This window comes from Populus trichocarpa, chromosome 4 (genome assembly GCF_000002775.5).
Source record: "Populus trichocarpa isolate Nisqually-1 chromosome 4, P.trichocarpa_v4.1, whole genome shotgun sequence".
NCBI classification, from domain to species: domain Eukaryota; kingdom Viridiplantae; phylum Streptophyta; class Magnoliopsida; order Malpighiales; family Salicaceae; genus Populus; species Populus trichocarpa.
The window spans coordinates 13,519,414-13,530,434 of record NC_037288.2 but is presented as its reverse complement, the minus strand read 5'-3'; the positions used below and the strand labels follow the sequence as shown (position 1 = coordinate 13,530,434).

Genomic DNA, 11,021 nt, shown 5'->3' with positions numbered 1-11,021 from the left:
CCTTGTTTGCTAGGTCTGATGCCCAGTTTTGACGGTCTAAGACTATCAATAGACAACAACGCGGAGGAAGGTGGACTGCACACATTAGGGCTATCAAAAATATAATTTGGAACCACATGGAAATACATATATTTTATAAAAACGACAATATATCCATACTGCGCCATTTTATTTTATTTTTGTGAAATTAAATGTGAATATTTTACAGCGAACACCCCAAAGCTGTAAAATGCAACAAAGAGCTCCAAAATGGAGAACTACCATATCACACCCCTTTTTTTGTGCAAAATCACGTGCAGTGTTTACACTAATTCCTCTACTATTCATTAAACAGAAAAATCACGAAAATTTCCCCAACAAAAATCACATAACAGAACCAATTGTATCGAACATAATGCAACATTTAAATACAGCGTCCTAGACTATCAATTGCAACAAAGATTAAATAGTACATAAAATAAAAGCATAAATACGAAAAACATGGGTATGCTAAGCCAACTTAGTTGGTAAAGTTGACAAACTTCAAAAGACCAGGTGATAGACTCAGTCGTCCAAGAGAGGAGGCAGAATATCCTTCTCGGGTAACTCAGCCATTAAAGAATTAAACGGCAATTACAACTGGAATGAAAGGGTAAATAAGGAAACCAAGACAATCTCGGACTGTCCCGAGCATAACTTGAACAATCCTAAAGAAACACGGTACATCTCAGTTCTATGATACAGCAATCTATGAAGTTAAAACCCATTTGGAATTATGCAGCTATTGTACAAATTCATCTTACCTAAGAAGAAAATAGGGATCAAAACCATCCCAAATCGAGTCATCTATGATGAATTTACTAGTCAACATGTCAGCAGTGGCTCCGACCTTTCTCTCATGCAAATTTACAACTAACAAATATAGGTTTGAAATCAAAGGATTCCTCAAGAATGGGTCGATGGTTTTACCAATTTCAACAATTTGAGATAGTAGAAGCATGTCATCCTCGATATTCCTATTGACCATGCAGTTTGAGAGAGCATAAAAGCCAAGCAAATTTGCATATATTGGTAGAAATGCATCTTTGTGGTTACCAACACCACCTATCCAATCAACTCCTCCCAAATTCTCAATATGGTCCTTGGCAAACGATGTCAACTGATGACAAAATCTCCTTCTCCAGTTGTATAAATAATTTGTGAACTTCTGCTTGAATGGCCCATCAGCCAACCACGATTTTGAAATTGGAAGCTGTTCCAAATGAGAGCAGCATATTTGACAGATCAACAGCTTCTCTTCATGATGATTGTCAATTTCCTTGTCAAAAACCCGTCTGACAATATCTCCTTTACAGGTTACATAATTTGCTCCATTTATTACCCACTGTGAAAGATGATCAAAGTAATCAATCCAGTGACCAAAGATATAAGATAGATACCCAAAACTCAATTCAATCACTTTCTCCACTTGCATTGGGACCCCAACAGCATGAAAGCTGCTTCCAGAAGCTTTTGAAGAAAAGCATTTCTGGACATTCAAGGCGAGCCATTGTCGTATCGCATCATCTTCATCCTCCAGCAACTTGATGCAAGTAAACCATATCTCGAGTAACTGACGACCATACATATTAACAGCTTCTTTTGGTTCAAAACAGGAACCAGAAAGTCCAGCAGGGATTTCATTACTGAACACACAAGAACCAATAAGTTCTGCTTGTTCAAGCAAACCAGATGCAATAATAGATTCTGCTGCTGCATTGCGCTTGGTCACTGGCTCAGATGAAGAACTGTGTTCTTTGATAAGGTTGACAAAAAGGGTTATATATTCGTACAAAAGTGCTGATCTTTCCAGTTGACATGACTCACAGGATTTTGAAGTTTCCTCCTCCATGTAAGACAGAACACTGCTGGTTAATAAACTTGAAAACTTTTTCACACATATAGCCATGCAGCAGATGAGTGTCTCTCTTGTCTTTTTATGTCTTGTGATATTGTACAAGGATAACAACTTATCCCAGAACTGAAACGTGGAATCATTATCTAAGTTGCCAACATATGTAATATCAGCAGAATTTTGGTTTCCAGGTTTCTGAAACTGCAGCAAGTTCCAAGTGTAAAGAATCCTCAGAATGTAATATTTACATCTATGATACTTCTCCGAGTCCAAGAGCTTAACCATTGTCTCCTGGAGGTTTGGCTTACTCCAATGCTGAATAATTCCAATTGCACTGCTAGACAGATGGTGGACATCACTGATAGATTCTGTCGACTTCAGGAACTTCAACAGCCACTTCAGTGTTGCAAGTCGAACTTCATATGATGAATCTGTCAAGGAACTAATCAGCCTTTTCTCGAGTGAGACAAAAGTTTCCTTTGTTTCAGGGAGGTTCAACAACTTTAAGTCATGTGATAAATGTGCCTGTGGCTTCTGAAGAACCTCCTCCATGCCATCTTTAGATGCCTGGAGCACACAACTGAAATAGGATATGGTTGCTTGTTCACGAAGTTCTGCTACTGTTGGATCATAATACGACACTCCAAAAGAATCTTCTACATCTAAGCATTCTGTACATAGCTTCCACAGCAGACTGCGGATGGGAAGGTAATTCTCCCTGATATGGCCTGTTTGTGCAACACTGAGCATGTGATCTAACACCCTTACAAAAGAGCCATTAAGGATAGGGCAAGGACACCTTTTGGGGCTTGCAATCCATGATCGCTTCGCTAGAACTTGGAACAGATCACCAAGAATTTTCTCTTTCTTCGTGAAATCAGCAAGGTTTCTGCAATTTGCATCTAGAAGAGAACACAGTTGCAATAGCATTCCATGAATCGAATTATAATTAGTAGAGACTGTTCCATTGCTTGGTTTCAATAAGGAAGAGGGAAAAGAAGAAGCTGCAATTTGATTCTCCACGCAAGGCAATTCAGAGCCAATATTCAGGAGGGCAGTTGGCAGTTTCTCATTGGAGACCAGTCCTGTTAAAGCTCTAGATGCAAGAACACGAATTCGTAGATTACTTTGGGTTGAGCACCTCCTGATGAATGGCATAAATAGGAATGGATCCAAGTCATCTCCACTCTCACTAGCAATTGTTGAAGGCTTGAGCCTGGATAAAAGAATTAAAACAGGGCACAAGCTTGGGTGGACGACTTTTGATAAGTTGGATTCTGAGCATCCAGATGTTGCATCCCCAAGTGCATCAGTTGCAACACTCAGCTCATTGAAAAGAAATGGATGCAACGAGGGGTACCTTCAGGCAAGAAAATTAAATCAGTATCAGTTGCTACTTGAAGAACCAATAATCTTTAGAATGTTAATCAGCATAAAAAAATGGTTAATCATCAAGAATTCATGATAACAGGAGAACCCATTAAACTATCAATAGGTAAGAATCCAGATGGAATGTAAACCTCTTTTAAGAAAAATTGCAAAATCATTTCAGGGAATTGATTCTAACCTCTCAAATTCCAATTAATGTCAAGGATCAAGTAATTCATGGAACCCTTGTTCGTTGTGAAAAATAGATATATATACTTAACAAATAATTCTTTTGGTTTTTTGATAACATGGAGTATAATTTAATTACATAAGGGAACCCCTTTTATTTTCTTACAGTCATACCAACAGAAAATAGGATTTCATTCTGTGAATAAGAAGAGCAGCTATTTTTAAGTGTTCTTTTGTTTAGTTTTTTCTTACTTTCAAGAGACCATCAAGGAATTCTCACTAAATAGATGACAAGTAGCATGTTATTCCCAATGCATAAAATAAGCCAGAGAACTTCTCTTAGATTGTATTCTGCAGGGATAAACAATGAGAAAATGCATAAATGCTTAGAAATATATTATTTTATAAGCAATATAGGAAACAGAAGGCATTAATTTTAGTATTCCAGATAGCTCCTAACCATTTCCTTCGTACAATAAAATGAACATATAAAATCCACAGAACATTTAAATTTTCACCTAAAGCACATAGAAAAGATGATTTGTTGCTTTTACCAGAAATCAAAAGTGAAACTTTACAAGTAAGCTTCATTCATGATGGAAAGAGATATAGCTTTTGGGAATTTGAGAGTGAAAATTGAACTTCAAGAAAAATGTTTTAAGCTTCAATGGTTCATTTGCAAATTTCTAGTAGTTCACAGTAAGTTAAAATCAGAGAAGAAACAGAAAAGATAAATAGTTAACATAAAGTCATAGAGAAAAACCTGTGAAAAAACTCAAGCCCAGTTAGTGAACGTCGAGATTCTCGTTTTTGAAGATTTAGGAATCCTATCATGCGTCGTACTAAGGCAGTGTATGCCAGACAGGCACTATTTCGGACCTCCCAATATGGTGAAGAGAAAGAGTGAATTGAGACAATCAAAGCCTCCGCAGCAAAACCAGATGTATCAGTTGCAAGGTTTGTATCATTAAAAGCAGCTCTGAGAACATTAAATGCATGTACTGTCGGAATTACACCTTCATCTCGGATCTTTGAGGTCTTTTCCATCACATTCACCCCATACAGCTTTGCAGAATCAGGTGCTTGGTCTGAATTTGTCGATGACAACTTGCAGGAGTCGCCATTCATGCTCTTGGCATCAACCAGATACAGCAAGGAGCTATTAGCTACATCTATTAGCCACCGTAATGCCCGTGGAAGGAGTTTCTTTGGTGCACCATCAGGCTCTGACAGAAAGAGAGCAATAAATGCTGCGGGAATACCAGCACTTCTTCGTAACAAATCATCCACAACCTGACCCTTGGCAACAGTTCTTTCCATCAGTTGTTCCATCCAAATTTCTGTCAACTTGCAAAGCCTACAAAAGGAGAAACCATAACTGAAAACAGAAACACGATTTGTGTTTTTCTTTCCACACGTAATGAACAAGACAATTTAAATGAATAATTCAGATAAGGGGAAAAAATGAGCCTATGAACCAGATAATTTTCAAAACAGGCCCGGATGGATAAGGTAAGATCAGAAAAATATTTATTTGATGAGTAGAAACATATTGAAGAGAAAAAAAGGAAGATCAGGTGGTAATTGGAACAGTCTAGATGCCAGACAGAACACCTTTGACTTCTCATATTTCTTTTCTTAAGAGTATTGATAGTAGATACAAGATATAACCCCAAGAAAATTACTATGACGGAATCTTATGCCATGCTAAATTATCATACCAGCATATCGAAAGCAAATAGAGTTTTGAAAGTACCTCGGATCATTTGAGCAAAGTAAGCGGTTGCAAAGAGCAGTGAATCCAACTCTTGTCTTATCAATCGCTCCATTGTGCTTCATCTTCAGAAGGACTTCCAAGAAGTGGTTTCCAATTTGTTCAAGTTGTTGCAAATCAAGCATTGCATTAGGTATTGTCAGCATCGAGGCATCAGGACATGGGTCTTCAGACTTCGAATCTGAGTAACTATAACCTGGTAAGGGAATTTTTCTTATGATGGTTCCTAGAAGAAGACTCACCTGGGGGGGGGGGGGGGGGGGGAAGAAAAGCCTCATATTAAATTTATGGTTATCATATAAAAAAACCTCCTAGTTTACTAAAATTCTTTTCCAAAAGGACTACAGACAGAAAATAAACAATTACCTCTTTCATAGCCAGCCAACAACCAACCATGACAATCTGTTCCGATGGTCTACTGTCCTGCACATGTTTTGAATTAATGCCTTCATCTTCTGAAGGTCTTACCACCTCCATTTCATCCATCAAGTAAACATCATCGTCAGCCATCTCATCCATGTCTGCCAGATACCAAGCATCTGCAGAAACCACCCAAAGTGCCAATGATGTTATTCGCACAAGAAGCTCCAGGAGCTTCTCCAATGCATGCCTCATTTCCGAAATGCTAGACAGGACTGCATCTGAATTCCAATCCAATTCCTCAAAAGTATACCGTAGGGTCAGCAAAACTCCATGAACAAAGCTGTTTTTGCAAGCTTCAGAAAGATTCCTCTCTCCCTCTTCCACAGAAGCATTCAGCCAATCAATTAGTGATTTTATATACTCTACTACAGGGGGCTTTGATTCAATAATTTGACTATCAACATTGACCAGCTCTGATTGTGATTGAAAACAAACAACATCAACAGAAGCTCTAAGTATCCATCCTAGCTCCAACACATACTTCCGGAACAAAAGCCTTAGAGTCAGAGCACCAGCGTCACTCTCTCTGACACGTGGACTGCAAACTAACTTCTTAGCCCAATTGATCACTTTCTGGACCATGTCCTTGCTTGATATCCCAGGAAGGGGGTTGGGAAAATATAGCAATATGCGGAAAGAACTCTCTCTCAGCCTGTCCCAGCTATCAATGATAGATCCAACTAATAACAACGTTGAATCAGGTAAGGTTATTCCTTTGCTATAAGGATAGAGAGAACTTTCAGGACGAAGAGACCCATCCTTATCTTGAGAAGTCAGTGTAATAGGCCAAACATTAAGCATTATGAGTAAAAGATCCATGGCCATTATTTTTCTCTTATAAGGAGCAGAGGGATAGCATGAAAAAAAAAGAAAACAAGACAGCCATCTCATAAAATTAAAAAGATTCTCTGCCCTTTTAATTAAAGATTCTTCAATCCCTTTATTTGAGTATGCTCCATTATTATTGCAATCCAGAAGGGGTTGCCAGCTCCCCTGCTTAAGTTGTCTCTCCAAGGCTGTTCGAACCCGAGCAAAGAACTTTCTAAACAAGCTGGTCCACTTCATTTGGAAACCAGTTGAGCAACTCCTCATGTTCAACAGCACAGCTTCTTTCAAGAGCGTGAGTTCTAAACAGGAAGGAATACTAGAAGTCTTGGGATTTAAGAACAGAGACTCTGCAGCATCTACACGGAGTAACTCGTCAACATGTCTTAGTGCCAATACTAGCCATTCAACATGGACCTTAACCTTTATCCCCTTTATGGAGAAAAGAGCATAGAGTTTCACACTATCTGTCCCCAGCATACCATTTGTCTGAAGTGGTTGTGATGCATCCCACAAATCAATGTCGCCTTCAATTAGAGCAAGTGAACGGCATACCTTTACCAAGGACACTAAAACAGCTACTTGTTGCTCGACTCCCAGTTCTACATTTGTACCAGAGAGCTCGGGATATGACAGTTCATTTTCTGCCCCAATAAGCCCAACTGAGATATAAGCAAGCATAGGAAATATGCTATCTACATCAACTTCAAGTAGAACAGGCAAAGCATATGTGTTCACATTTGAACGAAGCTTTGAAACACCAGAAGCAAGTCCAAACAGAAAGGGAGGCAAACAATGCCCTCTATAAATCGCATAACCTTCCTCAATCCCATTACAGTTCCAACACTCATCACGCAAACACTCAAGGAAACATTTCAAAAATGTTGTAGCAGCACAGCACACATCATCATCAATGTAAGCTTGTACAATTTCAAACAGCAGATCAGGACTCATATCCAGTATAGTTTTTGCCCCCAGCCTCTTGGTCAACAAAGCTAACGGAACATATCTCCCCTTACAGCCTGTGCCTAGACGGAGAAGATCTGAAGCAATTTTTTGCAAGAAAGATTTTATTCTTTCACTTCCCTCTCCCCAATGAAGAGATGACTGAATATCTAAGAACAGATCAAAAATCAGATGCACTTGTTTCACTGTTTGACTTAAAGGATCTTCCAAGCTATTCCATATGATCTTCAGTATCCGTGTCCCCATTTCTACTGGTATGGGTTCATAATTATTCGAGATGTCAGTAAGATTACTTAGCATTGAAGTCTTCATCTGTTGCAAACAAATTTGCAACACTGTCAATGCATGAAAATTAAAATGACTATCGATAGGGTTCTCACAATAATTACACAACTCAGGCAAAATCCCATCATACAAAATAGTCTTAACAGAGCCACAACAATTTCCATTTTCCTCATTAACATTCAAACCACCACTCGATACAACAAATTGGGAATTGAGTACAGCCCTCGAAACAGCAGTAAGAATCCCCCTAATCAAGCACAACCGACTCAAACCAGAAAAACCATTTATCTCAAAACACAAATCCCCTTTAAATGGAACCTTCAAAATCACATCTCTAAACTCACTTTCAAAACAATTAGTACCGCTGGAACTACAAGTAATACCATTAAATATAGCTTTAACAATAACCAAACCAAGCTCTTCACTAGTAAGACAAACTTGCAAAGCAGCACACAATGCCACTCCAGCCGCCACAAAGCAATCCCTAGTAAAAGCCATCGACTTCAACACACTAACCAAAACCCCCAAAACCCTCTCCATAAACCCCACCTCTTCAAAACACTTAAACGTCCCCGGAAACCGCTGGATCAAATAATACAAGCAAGACAAACTCTCTTGACATTGCTCCATAACAACCGGAGATGGCCTACCACCCAAATCCTCAATCTCCGAAAAAACACTATCTAATCCCAAAACAACATCCCAGCCAATCAAAACCGCACAATCACCAACAACACTAATCAAAAACCCTAATTTTGGCATCCCCATAATTGATAAAGCAACACGTGATAAACAAAACCTCTTTCTATTACTCCATTTCTTGTACTCCTCACATAAATCCCTAAAACACTCAACAATCAAAACCTGACGATCCTTGTTACTCACTTTTGATAAACCAGAAATCAAAGTTCGATGTAAAGGCACTGAATTTTCCAGAAACAAAACTTCCACGTATAAACGGCATGCCGTTTGAAGAATCGGAGTGTCGTTTTCGGTGTGTATTAGAGATAGGAGGTTGGTGAAGGAGGAAGCGAGGTTTTTGGAGTGGTTTACTTGAGAGTAAATTGAATTGAGTGAAATTAGGGTTTTGAGTTGGGTGAAGAAAAGGGAGAAGTTAGGGTTTAAGGGAAGGAGAGATTGAGAAAGCAAGGTGTCTGTGAAGGAAGACGGGAATATCACAGCACTGTATGTGTAGCGGTGGCGGTGCTGTAATGCGCGCCATTTCGCTGACATTTTTGAGAAGTTGAACTGGATTTTGGAGGCGGCTATGGTTGCTTTTGTGTGAGGAGAGACAGCGAGGGGGTTGGAATACCATAGGAGGGTTTTAGCCTTAGGGCAAAGCTGGGCGTGTATTTTCTTTTTGTTTTAATATTTTAAATTTTTTCTCAAAAAAAAAAAAAACTTATCCCGCTAAAATAAATTGAAATCGAGTGTGTATTTTTGTAAAAATATTTTTTAATTAATTAATTTATTTATTTTTAAGATTAACATAATCGAAATCATTGAAAAGTACATAAAACATATTAATTTAATTTTTTAAGTAAAAAGATTAAATTATAAAAACAAATACACCCTAGGTATTTATTTTATACCACTATGGATTGCCACATTATTTTATTTCTTTTTTTCTCTTGAAGCATTTTCTATTCTAATTATATATTTTCTTTTTAATTTTATCCTTTTACATTACGTTTACTAAAAATTGAATTTGATCATTTGCTTTCATTAGTTTGTTATGAGGTTCTTGCGGTGTTAAAAAAATCCCAATATTAAGTTAATATTTAATTTGATAAAATAAAATTCAATTTTATTGTTTAAAAGAAATTGAAACTTAGGGACCAAGTTTGACATTGAAACGAAAAAAGCAACCATTTTTTTTTCATACATGAGGCATGGAATTTAAAATTTTGGTCCATGAAGTTTTTTTGGTTCACATTTTTTAATCCTTTTAGTTTTAAAATTTTATATTTTGATCTAAAATTTTAATTTATTTATATTGCAATCTCTGATTTTAAAAAAGAAAAGAGAGAGTCATTAAAAAATAAGAAAAAAAAAGAAAATTATCAATTGTTCATATTTTGATAATTAGTTTCATTTAACAAGAAGAGTTTCATTAAAATATTTTTAACTCATCATATTGCTGAAAAATAATAGACAGGGTTCATAAATTTTCTTTGATTTAGGATTATTTTCATTTTATGTTTACTAATTAAAGTTTGTTTTTAGGTTAGATATCATTTTATTAAGGTTTATGATGCGTTCCTTAGGAGTTTTCATGTGGAAAAAAAATTAAAATGTACTTTTTATGTTTAAAGAGGCAGGATTTTTCGGCCACAAACCACTGGACAACATGTGTCATGTGCTATCTTATAAAAGAAATGGAAGCACAACGAGTCATCCACCCATTTTAAGAAAAAAAAATAAGGATGACTTAACCTTTAAAGTTCATGTGCTTGACTTTTTTTTTTAATGAGTAGAACGCATTGGCCCACCCAGCCTACGTATTTGACATATTTTTTACATTTGTATATGCTTTTTAATATTTTCCTTTAATTTTAACTATAATTCATTAAAAATATTAATTAAGAATATATATATATATAGGGTATTCTTTTATTAAATATTGTTTAGTTTTTATCTTGTTTTCAAATAAAATTATTGCACTCATTTTATAACATTAGCGAACCCTTTTTTTATAACTTTTCATGATTTATTTTTTTAAAATTTATTAGGTAGTTTTTCTATACATGTTTATTTTTATAATAATATAATCACAAAAAATAAAATTATTAAACTTAACTAAGTCCATGACTCGTGGGTTTAGCTGAATAATTACACTAAGTTTCCTATAGTTTGATTGATTTTTTACTTTGCTTTTATGTTTTGAAAAATTACACTTTATATTATCTATTTTAATAATTTTATAACACTTTATAAGTTTATTATTATTTTTAATTTAATAACTAAAGAGTTCTTAAATATTGAATATTATATATTAAAACCCCTTGTAAAGAGAATTTTTATCAAACATATGGACACTCTAAGAGCTCCTTCTCTATCCTAGCATGTCCCTTCTCTTCAGCTTTCTTGCATGCCTTCTCTCATTTTTATCCATCCATAATGATATTTGTTATATAATGTATATCATAAATATTGTGGTTAATATGTATGATGATGTTTGTGGGATTGAGACCTAGGATGATTGGGTCGGGATTGAGTTAGGAGATGCGGGTTATTAGAAGTGTAAACAGGTTAAATGTCGATAACTTGAGATCTTCCAGTATAAGGGAGACTCCGTCAAAATTTCGGTAGACTTTA

The 11,021-nt window shown here is 36.3% G+C and overlaps 1 protein-coding gene across 1 annotated transcript; it reads right to left on the bottom strand.

Annotated features, from left to right (window-relative positions):
* Positions 1 to 429: 429 nt before the first annotated feature.
* Positions 430 to 9,034, bottom strand: LOC7468401 (uncharacterized). The gene is made up of 4 exons (XM_024591969.2): positions 5,571 to 9,034; positions 5,187 to 5,446; positions 4,194 to 4,787; positions 430 to 3,233 (listed from the first exon to the last, which is right to left on the bottom strand). The coding sequence occupies exons 1-4, from the start codon at positions 8,934 to 8,936 to the stop codon at positions 779 to 781; spliced, it is 6,675 nt and encodes a 2,224-aa protein (XP_024447737.2). The 5' UTR covers positions 8,937 to 9,034; the 3' UTR covers positions 430 to 778.
* Between the last annotated feature and the right edge of the window lie 1,987 nt (positions 9,035 to 11,021).